Source organism: Patiria miniata, unplaced genomic scaffold (genome assembly GCF_015706575.1).
Source record: "Patiria miniata isolate m_02_andy unplaced genomic scaffold, ASM1570657v1 HiC_scaffold_28, whole genome shotgun sequence".
Lineage (NCBI taxonomy): Eukaryota > Metazoa > Echinodermata > Asteroidea > Valvatida > Asterinidae > Patiria > Patiria miniata.
Window position 1 is genome coordinate 8,618,519 of NW_024037067.1, and position 19,487 is coordinate 8,638,005.

At 41.3% G+C, this 19,487-nt stretch overlaps 2 protein-coding genes across 4 annotated transcripts in view; one reads left to right on the forward strand and one right to left on the reverse strand.

Moving 5' to 3' along the window:
* LOC119734815 (lipase maturation factor 1-like) overlaps window positions 1-532 on the reverse strand; it is a 23,697-nt gene extending 23,165 nt beyond the window's left edge. The window contains exon 1 of the mRNA XM_038208385.1: window positions 170-532. Coding sequence (XP_038064313.1) covers window positions 170-503 — 334 coding nt within the window. The 5' untranslated portion in view covers window positions 504-532. The remainder of the gene's footprint in view (window positions 1-169) is intronic.
* LOC119734816 (indoleamine 2,3-dioxygenase 2-like) lies at window positions 392-19,232 on the forward strand. Of its 3 annotated transcripts, none has more exons than XM_038208388.1 (13): window positions 392-437; window positions 2,524-2,619; window positions 4,163-4,282; window positions 6,823-6,956; window positions 8,382-8,502; window positions 12,871-12,967; window positions 13,514-13,565; window positions 14,296-14,371; window positions 15,296-15,377; window positions 16,164-16,256; window positions 16,800-16,896; window positions 17,232-17,311; window positions 18,482-19,232. In XM_038208388.1, the coding sequence occupies exons 3-13, from the start codon at window positions 4,163-4,165 to the stop codon at window positions 18,559-18,561; spliced, it is 1,032 nt and encodes a 343-aa protein (XP_038064316.1). In that variant the 5' UTR covers window positions 392-437; window positions 2,524-2,619; the 3' UTR covers window positions 18,562-19,232. The 3 variants fall into 3 exon arrangements, with proteins under 3 accessions (XP_038064316.1, XP_038064314.1, XP_038064315.1); XM_038208386.1 differs by lacking the exon at window positions 392-437 and adding an exon at window positions 614-756; XM_038208387.1 differs by lacking the exons at window positions 392-437; window positions 16,164-16,256 and adding an exon at window positions 614-756.
* Window positions 19,233-19,487: the final 255 nt, after the last annotated feature.

Sequence of the window (19,487 nt, forward strand, 5' to 3'; positions counted from 1 at the left end):
CCGGCTAAATATCCACTGCCAAAAAAAGTAAGGAAAATAAAACACTAAAAAAAGTTAATTGCAATGCAAAGATAACGTAAGCCCGCCTACACCGATGTTTGCACGGTTCCCAGACTGCGCTATACGTACTATTGCATTTATAGCAAATTAGAAGGGTGCCCTGACTCACGATAAATAAACGCGAGTGATCGTAGAAAAACGATGCGAGTTAACCAGTACGAGTTAGGCTCCAAATCCACACTCTGTCCACGATCTTTGGACGCATTTGGTCCATCAGTGTCCGAATGGTCCTTTGGTCTCGAGTCGGGCTCTGTAACTTCACCACCGGAGGACCCAGCAGGTTGTTTTCTCTTACGAATTCCAGATGTTTCGTGGTCCATGGCGGCTGCCATCTTTGATTGATCCGATGGTTGACACGTGAGGGCGCACTTTATTGTGTACGTGAGAAACGGGGTGTTGGCACACGTGAGCAGACGACATCGACGTAGGAAACTAAAATTCATTTGTTTACACAAATGCAATAAACGATAAGTGATAGGCCTGCTGCCGTGCTGCAGAGCTGGTTGGATAAATCTTAAAGGGTTGGCTTCGAATGCGGAACACAAGTCTGTGGGCCTAGCTGAAGCTTTGACTTGAGATGGATGTAGCGCCGCTACAGAATCAGGATGTCGAAAAACTGAATTGCAAGGTTTGGTTCCTTGTCTTCGTGACTACGCTGTGTCACCCAAATTAGGCTTTATGAATGAAAACCCACTGGTAAGACCAACTTTGACGATATTGTGTAGCCATGGTAGCAAATCTTTCCTCCATGTGTAATTTGCTAAAACTTTGTATCTATTTCTGTCATGATGTAGGGGCTTATTCTGTATTCATACTCGCTTATTTGTTTTTTTGGTACAGTCGTTTTCCTAGTTCCGGATTTTTCCTAGTTCCGGATCGCTTCAAATAAAAACCTACCTCTTTTGGATTAGTCTCCAATAAAACAAATTCTGACGGAGTGCATTTTGAAAAGGAATATGTAAGCTTCTTGATACCCAAAGATCGTTTTCGATAAAATCCTTAGAAAAGGAATTTTGGCCAGATTTCCGACTCGCACTTCAACATGTTTGGACGGTTTAAAGAAAATCACGGCAGCTGCGAATCGACGATAAATTTTCACCTAGGTGTATCGCTCGTACCGTGTGGTTTCGAATATTTTTTCCATTCACTACAATCGTATAAACTCTTCCATCGAATGTTTGTTCAATCAAAATAAGTTGTAGCGTCTCTAATATTTGAAAATTTGCAAACGAATGACCGTATGCTTTTGCCTAGTTCCGGATCGCGCGTGCACTTACGACCCAACTACACGCGCGTTAATCGATTTTGTGTGACGTATTCTGTGCCGTGTGCAAGGTTTTCGGTCCGTGCGTGAGTTCGTGCCGTTGCGCTGCAGACAAAAGTTTCAACATTATTTACGTTAATTCTCTTTTGAAAATTTGCTGGAATTCTCTTCAATTAACTATTTTTGGAAAATTAAATAATACTTTATCAGAAAATGTGCTTGATTTGGGGTGGTTCTGGCTGAAAACTTGATTTTCTCGCGTGATTTTTTTTTTGCGCGAATCAGTTTTTGATCGATTCGGAACTGATTGAACCGATCCGGAACTAGGAAAAGCGGCATCGGGACTTTTGACGTCGTAAAGTCACAATAAAAAGAGCTTAAATTTTTAAAATTATTTTGTAGTATCTCCATCACTCAAGGTAAACTTTTAAACCAATGTCACTTGAATTCGTGGAGTAGTTGAGCCGAAAGCAGCCTGAATGATGTTTGCTATCCGGAACTAGGAAAATGACTGTAGTCCGAGTAACTTGGACCCAATTTATCGCCTTTTTTAACATTTGGACATGGTCTGGCGATAGTCAGACCATGTCCTAGCTCTACTGAGTGGAGCGCTGAATTACGGGTACCCCTCCATACTAGTATGGAGGGGTACCCGTAATTCAGCGCTCCACTCAGTAGAGCTAACCATGTCCAAATGTTAAAAAAGGCGATAAGTTGGGTCCAAGTTACTCGGACTAGTTTTTTGGTACCTACTCTAACCGTAAATGTGGCGTCAATTACAACGCCACTTCCAGCATGTCCAGAGTCGTGTAAAAACGCTCAAAATATTTACGAGACACGTCATTTCTCCAGTATTTAAATTACTTACAAATGAAGCTTTCACTTTCAGTAAATTTACGCGAGCGTAGGATCTGGCCCATAATAATTTAAGCCACCAAATGGAAGAAATAAATTAAATGAGAAATCTGATCTCCTATTAAATTGATTAATAAATTTTTTTTTTTTTCGGACATGCAACTTTTCCTCAGATCAGTTGATTTCCTTTGTTTTTCATTTCACACTTATGCCATTAAAAATTGAAGAACATTGTACAAAGTCTTGTAAAACTTGGACATTCCTCTCTTGTGTTGGTTACATTTCAGTTCATTTCTGAATTTTATATGTCATCACTTTTTTTGTCTTAAAATTCTCCCAATTAGCGGAAACTCCCAGATTACTTTGATCCATGGTGGAAAATAGCCACAAGACTTCCGCAACTTGTTGAAGACGGGACGCTCCGAGATGAAGTTCACAAGGTAATCCAACTTATAATAATTCCAGGAATCTCTGTGTGTCTCTGTGTCTCTGTGTCGTTTATCTCCAGAAATGGGCACTGTATGAAGTTGAAAATCAGCAGGTGTATTGCTCAGCACTCCAGAATGTGCAGTGTCAAGTTTGAAGTTGTTTGGATGAGCGGTTCTTAAAGAAGCTGCTAAAAAAAGCAGTATGTTTGGAGGCCTTCTCCATACAAAGTAACAGACCGTGCCATGCATGGCTGCACATTTTGAATGGGCGCTGCACTGTACGCCACCCCACGGGTACGGGTAAACATGGTTAAAACATGTGCAATTGGTGGTTGGCTGTATGGGCTCGACCATTTCTTGAAGGGGGAAGAAATCCCTCAAAGTGGGTTGAAATCCCTCAAATGTCAAACAAAAATGTGAAATTTACCAGAATTTCGTTCACCAGGGTCACTGGAGTCTCGCACTTGGCCGTCTCTTGCTGTCAACTGAGGGTGCTTTAATTCTCTTGACCAACTACAGCGCGGCTTTCATTCCGAGAGTGTTTCCGTGCCTCGCGCGATGAAATGAAAGCGACGCTGTAGTTGGTCCAGAGAATGAAAGCGCCCTCGGTCGACTGCAAACGATGAGAGACAGCCGAGTGCGAGACTCCTGTAATCCTGGTGAACGAAATTCTGGTAAATTTCCCATTTTTGTTTGACATTTGAGGGATTTCAACCCACCCTAGAGGTACCTATCCACATCAAGATAATACTTGTGAAATGTTGAGGCTGAACATTTCGTGACGGGAGAGTTTGGAGGTTTGAAAAATTTGAGAATTTTCTGCTACAGCAACTTCAATTGGTCTTTTTGTAAGAATTGTAAAAACCTTACAGTTCTGGAAGTAATTTGTAAACAGTGCGCCCTCCTATTGTGTCTGCCATTTATCTCCAAAAAGTCTCCTTTATTTCCCTATTAAGATTTGGGAAGGCTTTTAGCAAAAAAATTCTTGGGAGCAAAGTTGTAATTTTTTAGAAATAAATGGATTTGTGGGTTAGTATTTTACAGCAAATATTGTTACACTGACTTGTTTGAAGTTTTGTGTTCGCAGATGCTGGAAAAACCAAGAAAAACAATCATGTTCCTGTAGTCTGGTCTCCCTGACCCCACTTAAGATGAAACAGAACAATTTATATACGTCAGGGAATTGTAAGTGCAGGGAACCAGTCTAGCTGGCTTGTACCCGTTCATAGGTGTATAATCGATTGCAAGCAAAATGCGGACTAAATAAATATGGTAAATTGGGGCAGTATTTGAAAAAGGCCAGTTTTTCCAACGCTGGTCGGCCGACCAGCGTTGGAAATTCATACCACTTTGCTTGATAATGACAGCACACCAGGTGCCATGATTTTACAGGATGCTTAAGACTGTCAATAATAGGCCAGTAAGGTATTCCATAATAGTTTGGTAGTTTTGTTTTTTGATGTTTGCAGATGTTGTATATATTCCCTTTAAGAGTTGACAATTACACGTTGCCAATTTCCATTGCACTTACAAGTATTTTTCTTGGTGCATGTAGATGCCATTTCTGGATTACCGGCAACTGAACGGCGAGCCAGAATGGCGTCTTGCTCACCGTGTGCTTGGTTTCACAACACAGTGTTACGTCTGGACGGCTGGAGAAAAACACATTCCTCAGGTCAGTAGCAGTCATGGCAGTGTGATAGTCGAGGCACTTGCGATAGATCACAAGACATCACAAACCAATCACAACCAAAGAGCTATATTCAATTACTAGAGCGCTAACGCCTTATTCCCGGAGATACTTTGACGCCATCCTGCGCGCAGACATTTTTAATTCATGTGCGTGTTCGTAGAACATCATTATGAAATAAGATGGAATGAATTTTAAATCTTGTACTCTAAATGCAACGCGCAAATACAACACACGGAAACTACGTAAGCATGTTTTCTACGCAAAACTCACCTGCAGCACGAATATGCGGGCTTTCGTTTGCGTTTTTCGTTGTTTGCGCAGAGCAAAATGAAACGCTCATGTGCTGATCATGCGTTTTCGGGTACATTCTTTGAAACCCTCAGGATCACTAATGGATACCCCAAGAAGTTCAAAACCACTTGATGCCCTTTTTTTTTTCTGACCCTTTTATGGGCGGGGCCATGACTTTAAAAAGTGGGGGCTTGGTGCGCAAAAAAATGACTTCGATAATTTCACTTTCTTTTTAGCATTTGGACAGCTCACCCAAGTGCTACATCACAAGAAAAAAAAAATTCCAGAATTTTGCCTCTTCGGGGGTGGGGCCACATTTTATAAAAGCGGGGGCAAATTTCAGTAACAGAAAAGCGAGCTTTAAAGGGAATATACAACATTTGCAAACATCGAAAAAAAAAACTACCAAGTTTTTGCGAAATACCTTAATAGGATGTTGGTAAATGACAGCCTGAAGCATCCTGTAAAATTATGGCACCTGGTATACTGTCATTTTCAAGAAAAGTGGTATTTTTGTATCAATTTCCAACGCTGATCGGCCGATCAGCGTTGGAAACAACTGGCTTTTTTTCAAATACTGGCCCCAATTGACCATTGCACTTGTTTGCAATCGATTACAAACCTATGAACGGGTACGAGCCAGCTAGACTGGTTCCCTGACCTTACAATTCCCCAATGTATGTAAACTGCTCTGTTTCTTCTTATATGGAGTCAGGGAACCAGACTACAGGAAAATGATCGTTTTTCTTGGTTTTTATAGCATTTTCGAACCCAAAACCTCCAAAAAGTCAGTGCAACTATATTTGCTTTATATTTCCAACCCCCCAATTCCATCCATTTCTGAAAATTACAGCAAAAGCAAATGATGTATATTCCCTTTAAAGGAAACTCTTTTGATTTATTTTTGTTTCCATTCAGTACAGTAAACCGGGTGGACAGAATGTTTGATTGTCAAATCATTAAAAAAAAGTTCCCCTTTGGGGGTGTCGCACTTTTTCCATAAAAAGGGGGCATATTCCAAAAGTGGGCTTGCGGAAGCCCATATGCATTTCAGGTATACATGTACATTCTTTGAAACTCTCAGGATCACCTATGGACACCTCAAAAAGTCTATTTACAAAGGGTAAAGCATGAATGGCTTTTTATTAAAACGAAAATACACTGGAATTGGCGTAAAGCATGACTAGTGTAAATGTCAGTCGGTCCCATTCCTATTAGGTTGGGGATGTGTGTAGCAGCAGCATGAACTTTGCTATTTGTTAAGGTTCAGTACAGAATGCTAGCAACGTCAATGGAACTTTAAAATGAAAAAAATAAAACCTTCAGGGGAATGATCGAATAAAAAGTGCCTACAATTCCTGGGAGGCAGAAACAACATTGCCACCATTGTCATGGCCGAGGTACATTGCTTTTGGGTCAAGCATCCACAATGGCATAACTCCACTGGTGCCACAATGTTGTTCAAGTTCAAAATATCATGGACATGTCCTGATTTTAGATAGTTTGAGAGAAATTTCGATTTTGCACTGCCTGAAGATGTAGAAAAACACATCCTCTGTATTGTTTATGCATATTCGTTTTAATACCAGTATACTGCGTCATCAAACCGGAAGTTAGATGTTTCATACACAAAACATTATTATTTCAATATTTTTAGAAGTTCTTTTCCTTTCATGACAAACACATGAACTACATGTAAACCAATATATCATTTGTAACTGCTGATGTCATCCAACCTGACATAACATGAACAAGTAAATATAATGTATATTGAAACTCATGGCGGCTGTGGGATTAAATAATGTCTATGCTCCGTATACATGTATATGGAATTCGGCCGATTCACAATGCAGTGCGCCACCAAGAGTTTGCCACGGAGAGTTCGTTTTTCAAGGTCACTGTCGGCAAAACATGGCCCATTTGAACGAGTGTCAGTAGAAAACTTGAGCTAATTTGTTATAGATTAGGGCAAAGCGTTCTGCCGCCTTACAAAAACTCCATATTGATAAAACGAAAAGAAAAGGGCAAACAGATACTCGAATCATACGCTTACGAACTTTCTGGCTGGAAAAACTAACAATTTCAAATGTCCCGCGCTGCGAATTTGTCGACCATCTCCCACAATGCACTGGGAAAAATGAACTCTCTGTGGCAAACTCTTGGTGGCGCATTGCATTGTGAATCGCCTGAATTCACTCTCCCTTGTGTTATTCGCACAATTTCTGTCACAGACTCTCCCAAAGAATCTGGCTGTCCCATACTGGGAGGTCTCCAAACTTCTTGGTATTACGCCAAGCTTGTGCCAGCTCATTGCCGCGCTGGATAACTGGGTGCTTGTCGACCCTGAAGGCCCCGTAGCCTTAGAGTGAGTCATTATTAAATCCAAAATGATTTATTGATTTTTCTTATTGATTTTGAGTTTGACTGATCCATTCGTCATTGAATTTTAAAAAAACACCTCAATTTATCGATTGATTCTCACCGACACCACAAACTGACACTCGGTGGTGTGTGAGTGCGCGGGACGCGCGTGTACAATTTTGGTTTTCACGAACTGACACTCAAGCACCACATGCCTCATCACCCCATACATATTCGTTTTCAAGAACTGAAACTCGTCTTATTTTCACCATTAATTAACAATCCCCATCCAGTCAAATTCTAACGTTTGTTGGAATCTGTTGGAGTGAGTACTGCACTAGTAAACTGATTATGCTTTTACACAGGGTTAAGGCATACCACAAAAACAGTTTACCATATGGTGTCGGAATTTGCAAGGATGAGGAAGGTTCCTAGTGGTGTTAGAGTTTACATTTTTCTGTAACCCCACAAGTTCATGGATGGAGTAAATTCATGAGAAAAGCTTTCTAAGCATATTTCTCCGAATTGTATTTCTGCCAGATGCTTGCATTTCAGCTTGGGAAAACCAAAATCATTCTATTGCACGTCAGTGTTCTTTTTAAATCAAATGCAGTTACATAAAACGAATATTGAGTGGCATTAAATTGTGAAATGGGAGGAATATTATCACTCGGCAAAATCTGGACTTTTCCATTTCACTCGGCTTCGCCTCGTAAAATAGAAAAGGCGAGATTTTACCTTGCGAAAATATGATAATATTCCTCCCATTCCACTCTGAGCCACTCCAATATTTGTATTTACATAGTGAACCCCATGCATCCAAGGGCGGATCCAGAACACAATTTGGGGGGGGGCTAAAAAAAATTTTGGTTCCCCCCAAAAGTGGGTCAAAAAAATTACGGCGTGGGGTTCGGGGCCCGCTTAAGGGCCCCGAAAAAATTTTGGATTCTAGATGTTCTGTGGTGTGATCTGAGGCGATTTCTGACCACTTTAACCAATGTTTTTTTTGAGGAAAAGATGGTGGTGTACTCATTGCCTGCCTTTATTGCGATGTCAAAAAGTGGGTCAAAAAAATTACGGCGTGGGGTTCGGGGCCCGCTTAAGGGCCCCGAAAATTTTTTGGATTCTAGATGCTCTGTGGTGCGATCTGAGGCAATTTCTGACCACTTTAACCAATGTGTTTTTTTTGAGGAAAAGATGGTGGTGTACTCATTGCCTGCCGTTATTGCGATGTCACATAAAAAAAAAAAAAATTGATTTCGTTTTGGGGGGGGGCCATGGCCCCCTTTGGCCCCCCCCCCCCCTGGATCCGCCCTTGCATGCATCCAGTGTGACCTTGTTTTATCAGGGGGGAGAATCAGTAAGAGACCTATGTGTTATAAATAAAGACATTGACCCGTTGATTTGATTTGATTTGATTTGATTTCAGTAATTTGAGGACCGTCCTCAATATGGTGGGTGGAGATGACGAGTCGTGGTTCTTCATGGTGAGTGGTCAGATCGAGATGGACTGTGGGGCTGCATTGTGCGGCATCGTTGAAGCTCAACAGGTAAGAAGGTTTATCCCCAAAAGGGATTAAGCTTAAAGGGATTAACAGGGCCTGAAATTGGGCTTAAAGCCCTCCGCAAACAAGAGCTACGTTCTGAGCAAAAAGTCTTTCGAGGCCGTTTGCTCAGCATGTAGATAACACAATATCCCCTTGTGCTGTGAATTTTTTGCCGAATTTTCTGCCTCGCGAGGCCGTGAGGCAAATATCTATCCTGTTTGATTTATTTCGCTTTGCGAGGCGAAGAACTCACCGTGTGCGGTCAGCCTGAGCTGCATGTTGAGCTAAAATGATTGACAAGCCAATGAAAGCAAGTTCTCTTTACACCTGATTTTAAGATATTTCTGTGCAAATCTAGAAAGCCTGCTGGGGTTTGTCCCCATTTTTAAATCACGTGACCGACAAACAAGAATAATGTGCTTTCATTGGCTAGTCAATCTTTTTGGCTCAGCACGTAGCTCAGGTTGACCGCGCACGGTGAGTTCTTCGCCTCGCAAGACGAAATCAATCAATCAGGATAATTCTTTGCCTCACGGCCCCGCGAGGCAGAAAAGTCGGCAAAAATTGACCACGCACGGTGATATTGTGTTAGCTACGTGCTGAGCAAACGCCCATGAATGACTTTTTGCTTAGCTCTTGTGTTTCAACACAAGAGCTCTAAAACTAATTGACCAAATATTGAAATAAATTCACAGAAACATAAATCTTTAATTAATACTTTTAATTACCCTGTCTGTATTTCAAATTTAAAGCTATAGTCCATTATTTGCAGCCATCTGAAAAGTAACTGGCGTAATTATTGTTGAAAAACATACTTGGTTGAAAGATAGTAAGGGGACTAAACTCCCTGTGAAATTATTCTTTCTGGCAAGCTGTCATTTTGAAGTAATCAACGAAAGAAGGCATTTCCAACGGTGATTCTTAAGAAGCACCGTAGGAAAATTTAAATTAGTAGTTCGTTTTGTTATTCAGCGCAGCGCGCACAAGTATTGGAACGACGCACACGCGCGCGCGCGGTTGTTATAATTCGTCGGATCAGTGCGCGACGTCGCGTATAGCTGTAATTCAAAACAATTCAAAACATGATTCAGTAACTTTTGATTTGAAATTGAGATCTTAGAATGCTGTTTTTCTCGGAATGTACAGCTGAAGCTTAGCTGAAACTTCATCAGGTTAGTTGCTCAGTATCCTTCATTAGATTTTGAACTCTTTTGTTGCTTCAAACGAACAAAATGCACAAATTACAAATGATGGACTATAGCTTTAATACACCATAGAAGTGATGTTTCCAAACACATATGGCCGTACGTAGCGATAGAAATAGTGCCTGCTTTTTCATCAATTTTTCATTTGTCGAAAAAGGAAATATCGGCATTCTTCACGTTCTGAGCAATGAAATACAGTTCGCTACAAAGTACTGAACTATTTTTAGTCTTATTTATTCTCAATTTCTGAGAAATTTCAACTTGAAAAATGTTTACTTAAAATGCCCATGCAAATCCTATGGTAAAAACGGCAGACCAGACATTGTTTGAACAGATGGCTATGGGAGATGACCCCGCATGACGTCACACTTCTACGGCGTATAGCCCCTGTACCTTCATTCAACATTATTAAACACAGCGGTTTGCTTGAATCTAAACTCAAATAGGGACATTGCAGCATTGATGTGAAAAACCTCAAATTCAATATGGTGAGTTGCGTCAGCTTGTATCTCCCACACATGTACTGTAGGTACATGTATGCTCAGTGTACATATTTACATACATGTGGTTGCTATGTACCAGTACAATTTTTATTCATACATTGTCATATGCACAAGCCTATGTAGTGTACCATGTACAAACAGTAATCTCTATGGATGACAATGGACCGATCCAGTAAGCCCAGCCCACTGCGCACTGGGCAAATTAACACGTGCTCCTCTCCAATGCCAGACTGCATCTTCCTACCGCGCTCATCATACACGCGTGCACGCATGTCAGACTTTTGTGCACGCACGTCGGACATAAATCACGACTGTGATTGGTCAGAACACCACGGGGCGGTGCTTACTGGATCGGTCCATTACATGGCTAGCCAAATCACCTTGACGGGTTTCCAAAAGAATTGTTTTGGTTCCCGTGCGTGGTTCATGATTCGGAGCGAGCTGTGTCGGAATTGACTGCGGCTTGCCATAACTGGATTGGGCGGCTGCCATAGGTACATGTGTAATTGCCAGCCGTCATTCTGGGTCGTAATGAAAATCAAACCACTGTACAGGTGCGCGCAGTGCATCAGTGTATTTAAAACCGCGAATGGGCATGAGTGGGACCGGACGTACATCTACTGTGCCGACAGTGATTGTGTAACTTGCGGTACGAGATTCTGGCGAAAAAGTGACGTAGAATTTTTCATCGGCAGTACAGTGTGAAATCAAGGGAAAGTGTGGCCTAGTGGTTACAGGGTTCGTTACTCATGATCAGAGGCTCAGGGGTTCGAATCCAGCTGCTGGCCATAGGTTGTGTCCTTGGGCAAGCCAAGATTCTGGCGAAAAAGTGACATAGAATTTTTCATCGGCATACAGTGTGAAATCAAGGGAAAGTGTGGCCTAGTGGTTACAGGGTTCGTGACTCATGATCAGAGGGTCAGGGGTTCGAATCCAGCTGCTGGCCATAGGTTGTGTCCTTGGGCAAGCCAAGATTCTGGCGAAAAAGTGACATAGAATTTTTCATCGGCAGTACAGTTTGAAATCAAGGGAAAGTGTGGCCTAGTGGTTACAGGGTTCGTGACTCATGATCAGAGGCTCAGGGGTTCGAATCCAGCTGCTGGCCATAGGTTGTGTCCTTGGGCAAGCCAAAATTCTGGCGAAAAAGTGACATAGAATTTTTCATCGGCATACAGTGTGAAATCAAGGGAAAGTGTGGCCTAGTGGTTACAGGGTTCGTGACTCATGATCAGAGGGTCAGGGGTTCGAATCCAGCTGCTGGCCATAGGTTGTGTCCTTGGGCAAGCCACTTCATCCCCACTTGATTCTCTCCACCCAGGAGTGTAAGTGTGTACCAGCATTAGCTGGGGAGTAACCTGCGATGGACTAGCATCCCATCCAGGGGGAATAGAAATATGCTCAGTTGTTTCATGCCACTGAAACCGGAGATAAACGTTGGCCTGAAGGGCCACATTGCTTTGGGGCAGACTTTTCTTCTACAGCGTGAAACCGTGGGGGAATTCCTCCATGGTGAAACCAAAACAGGCACAGGTGGTTCCTCTCGACATCAGAGTAGTGTAATGAACTGTTGCGGTCAAGGACTTAACTTATTTTACGCGAGTGGGCTAGCTTGGCTGAACAATCTCGGGAGGATGACAACACTAAAGTAAAGCTGCGGAATTGAAGTCAAAGAAAGAAATAAACAAGGAGACGGGCTGATGATTCATTGATCAAAAGGTTATGGTCATGTTCCATCCACAACAAATAAATCAGTTCACAACTAAACTGTTTTAAGCTAGGCTAACTTACACAGAGAATGAATAATGGCGATGTAGACGATAGTAACGTTATAAATTTTGATGTTGCTTCATTGACGGCCAAACTCAATTTGCCAAATTTTCGGCGGGAGCCTAATATTTGGCCAATTTGCAGTATGTGCGCACAAGGTCCCTGGGGATCCAGGGTCGGGCACGCACAGCGCATCGTGCACTACGCGATGCTGTTTGACCAACTCACGTGCTGGACAGCGCCTTCAGTGGCCAAACCGTCACAGTATAAGTTTAGCCACCTGCTCCTGCTTATTTCGATCCCTGGATTAGGTTGGCTAATGCATATTAACCCTTTAAAGTGACTACCTCTTCCAGAGAAAATGGGAAGAACGTTTCTGTAAAGCGACTATAAGGCCAAAAAAAAAAGTCTCCGGTATCTGGTATGCGCGCGCGTTGCCGTAGCCATGCACGTCGGCAAAATGAAAAAGGTTTTTTTTCAATGAAAGATGATGTCTCAAAACCGCCAAACTCACTGGTTTGACTGGAATCCTGCTGCCGCACAATTTTAACGTGTTTTTAGATTGGGTTATGGTCGAGAATAAGCTTTATGTGGCCGCTACATGGACTCCCATATATTTGCACTAAGTTTAGTCGGGCACCATTTGCAGTCATCAGCCGACATTTGAAGCAAAAAAATCAGGTAAAAAAAAAAAAAGCCGCGTCGCCGCACCACTTTTTGGGCAAGTTCCATACCAGAAACCGGACACATTTTTTATTTTGGCCTAAACTATAAGTTAAAAAGAAAAATTGGGAAGACCGTTCCGGTAAAGTGACTTACCACATTACATGACAACAAAATTAATACTTGGTGGTTTGGGGGTTTTTCTATTTTGTTTTTTTTGCTCTCCTGAATAGGCTGTTAAAGATCTGGATGTCAACACGTACATAGCAGCACTGGAGAAGGTAGAGAAAGCCGTCAGGAAAATGAAAGAAACTCTGAGCAGAATGAGAGGTATGTCACTACTATGTCACTACTTGTGAAAGTGTTTGTACCATTTTTGAAATTAGTCACTCGCATTGTTGTGTGTGTTATATTTGAATGCGGCTTGGTTTATTTCTTAATATTAATTTGCTGGTCTCAGACGGGAAAGCCTATGGTCCTCTTTATTCCTGACTGTCTCACTGACTAGGCCCTTTCTAGATGCCGTGCTACTGCCGCGCCGAACTTAATTAAAATGAGTGCGGCAATAGCTCGTCTACAGCACGGCAGTTACTCTAAACGTCAAACGTAATAGTCAAACCTTAATGCATCTGGAGGAACTGGCCAGGTTAAAGCAGTTCAAGCAGTTCAGCGAACATTTAGCGCGATCAAAATATTCACGCCAATTTCACTCCGCGTGATGCAGACGCGAAAGAGGGTATTGTGAGCATGCGCATTCCTAAAATGTTTGCCCCAACTTCGAATTGAGTCGAGTTCGGCACGACAATGGCACGGCGTTTAGAACAGTTCAGCAGTGTGTGTTGCGTCATTGTTTTTTTTACTATTGTTTTGTTGCAGAAAGGAGTCGGCCATGGATGTTCTATAATGTTTTACGTCCCTTTGTGGCAGGGTAAGAACATGTCAGAAGAAAGTCGCATTCCAATTTTTAAAATTATCTTAAGTTTGGCTGCCTTTTAGTAGAACATTGACGTTCTCATTCAGTGCTCTTCCTTTTACCACTTTGGATGCATCATTTTTTAATTTTTTTTTTAAGCCATGTTTGGCTCTTAACCCACAGCCTAGTGAGGCAAGTTTATGATCTTTGTTGTATCAACCAATCTGAAGCTAGTGCAGCAATTGAAATTAAAGAAATCAGACACAACAAAGACTTGGAGTCTAACTTTGTGAATCGTGACTCGGACTTGGATTTGACCTGCTTAACTCTGGACTCAGACTTTGGAGAGGTGACTTGGACTAGGACTTGACCTTGGTTACTTTTGACTCGACCTTTGTTACTCGTGACCCGACCTTTGTTACTCATGACTCGACCTTTGTTACTCGTGACTCAGACTCAGACTTGACCAGCATGACTCAGGACTCGGACTTGACCTTTGTGACTCGGGACTCGGATTCGGGAGAGGTAACTCGTGTCTCGGACGCAGACTCGACGTTTGGTGACTGGAACACAAGTCGGACTGTTACCCTGCGCAGCGAAAATGGGCCGTAATAGTGATTGAGTGTCTGTCCACAAGGTGGTCACAGACATCCCGTAACCCAATGCCAGCCTTATGGCCAAACCATGCCGATAACAAAAGGTTGTAGAGCCTCAATCATAAAGACTAAAACTGGTCTTGTTGTAGATGGGACAGCCCAGCATTTAAGGCCAAAGGATGGAAGGGGCTCATCTATGAAGGTGTCAGCCCAGAACCACTTTGTGTAAGTACCATGGAATACATAGTTGCATTGGAAAAGTTTTTGGTATTTTTCAAGGGCCAATGTCTCAAAACTGTCTGAAGTACTTGAAGCAGGAAAATGCACACTAAATTGCCACACAAGAAATCCAACTCTGAAGCTTCTCTGTTGTCTTTCTCTTTTGCTCTGATTGATGTGTGGCCATTACAAATTTGGCTTTGTGTTCTTGAGCAAGATATTTTAATGCAACTGCCTCGCTTCACCAAGGAGCGTAATATAAGCTATCATGGCTATAGTTTAGGGCATCTCAGGTTTTGGACAGGTTAATACCCACAATTACCCACAAGGAAGATAATTTAGTTTGGTATCAAGAACTTGCAAGTCTACCTGGTATATCATAGCATTTAGTCAAGTCCCACGCACCTATACCCGGACCATCCGGACACGTAACGCACTCCGGATGCTGGCACGTAAAAAGGCTAGCACGAGCGGTGAAGCCGCGAGGGCCTTTACTATCTCGTGGAACTAATCACTTATTCACGTAATATAAATCGAGCAATATAAACCAATCATTTAACGGTGGTTTGCGGTTACCAGCAACAGCACCCGCGCCATGGCGCGCGTGTTGTCTGGCGCCAGACGACGGCTGATATACGTTAGTAATTCTGCATTCTTATTGGTCAATTCACAACGGTAATGCATTATGCATGTCTACCAAATCGGTAGACAAATGTAAAGAAAAACATAAGCGTTCTCCGCGCGATGGTAAAGGCCCTCGCGGCTTTGCCGCTCGTGCTAGTCTCTTAACGTGCCAGCATCCGGGGTGCGTCACGTGTGCGGGTAGGCGCGTGGGATTTGACTGAAGGCTAGGTATATCATGGTCCCAACAAATTCTTGGAAAGGGATTATGGTTGATTCAAAACTGCTTTTTGTTCCCCTCCCATTTAGTATGGTGGGGGCAGTGCTGCTCAGAGTGCTACATTGCCCTGTATTGATGCAGGGTTAGGTATCCTCCACCAACCAGAGGAAGGTATGTATGATTTGCATTAATAACGAGCAAACCCGACGCGAAACTGACCAGACCCGAAACCAACCTTGGATCAGATCAGGTGAGTTTTTCGAACATTTCAGACGGGTTTGGTTGGTTTCGGTTTTGCGTTTGCAATTTTTGGGTAAGGTCGGGTTGGGTTTATGCCATGTTGTGAAAACCCAAAAAAAACTGGGGGAAAAAATGAAACAGTTCTGAAATTCACATGGTGCAATATTATTGTAGAGTCAATGTGTCCGGTACGACTAACGTCAACCCACAGTGCGATGGCGACGCAGGTAAGTTCAGGCACAAAAAGCGGACACAGAACAGTTGCCAAAGCCAGGTATTCAGGGCTTTTTTGGGTCGGTTCAGTTTCGGGTCGGGTCGGTTTGCTTTAAAAAAAAAATTTATTGGGTCGGGTTGGTTTGGATTTGGGTAGTTGAGATCGGTTTTGGTTTGGATCGTTTTAGCTTGGTCAACCCAACCTCCAAAAAATCCAAAGACTGAATTTAAAATTTAAATTTTAGGTAAGGTAATGTTTTGGTAAGTATACTCTTACCAATAAAGTTAACCTAAAAGGATATCAAATAGTTTTCATGCACAAAATTTGCTCCTGAGAAAAACTCATTGCATAGACCCTTTAGACCACAAATACAAGAGATCAAATATGAGAAAATGTCACATTTTGGTTCCCAAACCATTTCTTCCTGGCTCCCCTTACTAAAAGACAGGTTTATGACCTGTGCTTCTTAAAATGTCCACTATTTTTCTGTCTTTTTTTGGCAGAGAAAGTCTGTACCAACTTTCAGAGCCAGATGTTGCCCTTGCACCGTGATTTAATCAAAGCATTGGCCGATGGACCCTCAGTTCGGCACTTTGGTAAGCAAATAGTTAAACTGTTTACAGGGCGAGTCAAACAGAAAGAGACCTGGATTAAAGAAGCATGTTCTTCCACGCATCTGAAAAAAGAATTACTGAAATTGATCTGTGCTATCAGAAGTTATGTATGTTTACTAAAAGATCCTATTTTTATAGCTGTCCGTGGAATGCCATTGGAAGCTAGTGATTATTTTCAAAAAGCTTTCTTGGATATTACCAGGTACTTAAATAATACCCCGTGCAATAGGTGTCATATTTGAAGAAATCAAGAAAATGTAGGTGATTTCAAATGATCAGTCAATTGACTGATTTATGGAAATAGAGAGTGCTATTGACAAACTGATGCTTCGTGATCACAAGGTTGTTCATGATTGTTCACATTCTTTCTCGAAAATTGTAATATCCACTGAGCTGAAACTTCAGCAGGTTAGGTTTTAAACATTCTTCTTTGGATTTTGAGTGGTGTTATTATTGGAAACGAACAAAACGCATGAAAAGCAAACGATCCTAGATGCTTTTAATCTTTGTCTGTTCTAATTGCAGCAACTTTTTCCAAGAATTCCCGAGCACTTCGAGTCTACAATGCATGTCTACAGGCAGTTGCTGACTACCGTACTTTTCATCTTACTATTGTTACACAGTAAGAAATGATCATTGTTTTTTGTTTTCCCTTCAGAACCCCCACTTATATCATGTGAAGGATTGATGAAAGAATGTTTTTGCTCAATTTTGTTGAAGACGAAAAGTGACAAACTTGTATAGAAGCTCCTACCAGAGCTTAAAAAATCAAATTGTGTTTGGAAGGGTTTAAAACATTTTGAGAAACTCTTGGAAGTTACCACTGAAATTGAGAAATTCTTGAAAAACTGAGAAAATCTTGGAAACTTCTTCACTTCAGAAAGTGTAGTTTAACTTTCGGAGACTAGATTAGTTCACCTAAATGTTTATGAAATAATTATGTTTCTGTTTCTGTAGGTACATTATTATCCCGTCGCGTCAGAAAGACACAGATAAGAAGTATTCCCGCCAGGCAGGTTTAGGTACCGGAGGAACAGGTAATTCTGGCCCCTTTTTACATTTGCTATGGGATATTCAATGGGTTTTAACAATAAAAGCTCATATTGCCTTCCCTGAATGCTGAGCACGGGAGAAAGGTGGAATACTCCCCCCCCCCCTCTCTGGATTGCTTGTCTGGGTGTGAAGTTGAATAGGCAACTGAATAATCATTCAGTCACTGCATGCTGTAGAAAATATTATTAAGTAAGGAAGTGTAAGTAGAATCACCAAAATAAACTTTACAAAAAATAAACTAATAAAAATGTACTCAAATATGGGAACAAATATATTACACGACTGGTATTAAAGATTTATGCAAATTAGGCATATTTCCACTAAAAACCCAGTTTGGTAACCATCATTTTCTGATTCAGCACCCCGAAATGAGGTAACATAGCTACGTTACCAACTTCTGCTCGAAAGTGCCTCTTCATGTAACATTTTTTGAAATATCGCCTAGGTAGTCTATATATATATAATCTTCAAAATTAGTCAATGTTTGCCACGTTAATTTGACCGATCATTAAGGCAAATGCATAAAGATGTTACATAACGAAGCACACAAAGAATATAAAGAAAAGAACAGTTTTTTTCCCCCAGGCAAACACTTTGTTACACTCTTCATTGTGAATTCCTTCTATCAACTGTTATTTACCATAGGATAAGTGAGGGCCACATTTGTGAGGCGCTCTGGCAAAATGAGACAGAATTGGGCAGAGGTCGAAATGAGGATTTGTGGGTATTAGGAACGAGAATACAATCCTCCTTACAATACTGTTTGTTGCATTCCAATTGGACATTCCATTGACAAGTTATGGCTGTTCAATTTCACATTAATCGACAAGTCCAAAAAGTATAATACTGAGAAAAAAAGGCCTTTAAAATATCAAGCTTTGTATTTGTGAAAGTGAAAGATACTAATTGTTTTCTTTAAAAAAAAAAATGAAGTTATTCCATGTTTTAAACTATTCTTTAAAAGATGGGTAGTAAATATATCAAAGATGACAAATATCAATAAATCTGAAAACCGAAAAACAAATATCACCGCTATTTTGTTTTTGCATTTTTTCTCCACTGAGGACTCTGTCCAGTTCCATCTCAATTTGCCAGAACGCCTTGCATTTCCTCTTTGAAAATGGTCACTAGTTTAATGACTCTTTTTTTTCCAGGGTTCATGATGTATCTGAAATCGTTGAGGAACTCTGTGGTGAATGCTTTCCACCAGAATGATGACGGAACAGAAGTTTGACGAACATATGCCCAGCTTTTTCCCAAACCCTGGTGATGAGCCAACAAAATTCATGATATGAATTTTAAAGTACTACAGCCAGACTAGAGTAATCGTGTATCAAGATCAGTACAGCTAAATTTTGTTTTAATTTTATGTTTTTCAGTACTTCTCGTGCAAAGCAGCTCTATGTATATTGAACCTAAATGCAGTATTCTTTTTAAGTTGAACAAAGAAATTCACTTGAGCGGGGTTCGAACCTGTGACCTCCGGATTGCTGTTCCGGTACTCTACCAACTGAGCTATCCAGCCCTATGTTGCCAGTTCCCCATTTTGTCAATGTCTTTGTTTAAGGGGAGTCAGTCGGAAGTCATATTCCTGCGTATGCCACGCAGCCAGGGATCATTCCCAAAGGCAAGATGCTAGCATCATTAGCAATGCTACAAAGTTTGTTTTTCTTACAAACTTTCCTGAATCCTCTAAAATCCACCACTGGATTTTCAAGGGTCACGTCAGCAGGCTACATAATGTTTGCTAGTTGTATTAAAAAGGATACTATTACAGCAGTGTGGTTGCGAAGGGTGATTTCTAAAGGTTACGTAACACTTTATTTTGAATGAAACTACATGCACACAGACATGTTCACGTTGGCTTGCGAAATCATTGAAAATTAATTTCTCCTGTTTGGAAGACCGTATCATCATGCAACTTTCAGGGTTATTTCCCTTATAATGATCCAGCTATGTGCTAAAAATCGTTGTGATATGTTCATTACTTTTCATTGAAATTGGAAAAATAGGCCTTTCTACGTGCATTTTTAAAAGTTGTATTACTGGTGTTTGCAATATCTGTCAATCTTTTCAAGCCTCACGAATAATAATAAGGTTCCTATCCATTATGGTGTGCAGTAAAAATTTGCATAAAAGCCTCCTTCATGAGTTATTAAT

Coding starts and splice junctions, on each gene's coding strand:
- LOC119734816 (XM_038208386.1), top strand. Junction 6,957..8,381: donor GAAGGCCCCGTAGCCTTAGA/GTGAGTCATTAT, acceptor ATTTGATTTCAG/TAATTTGAGGACCGTCCTCA. Junction 16,897..17,231: donor CATCTTACTATTGTTACACA/GTAAGAAATGAT, acceptor CTGTTTCTGTAG/GTACATTATTATCCCGTCGC.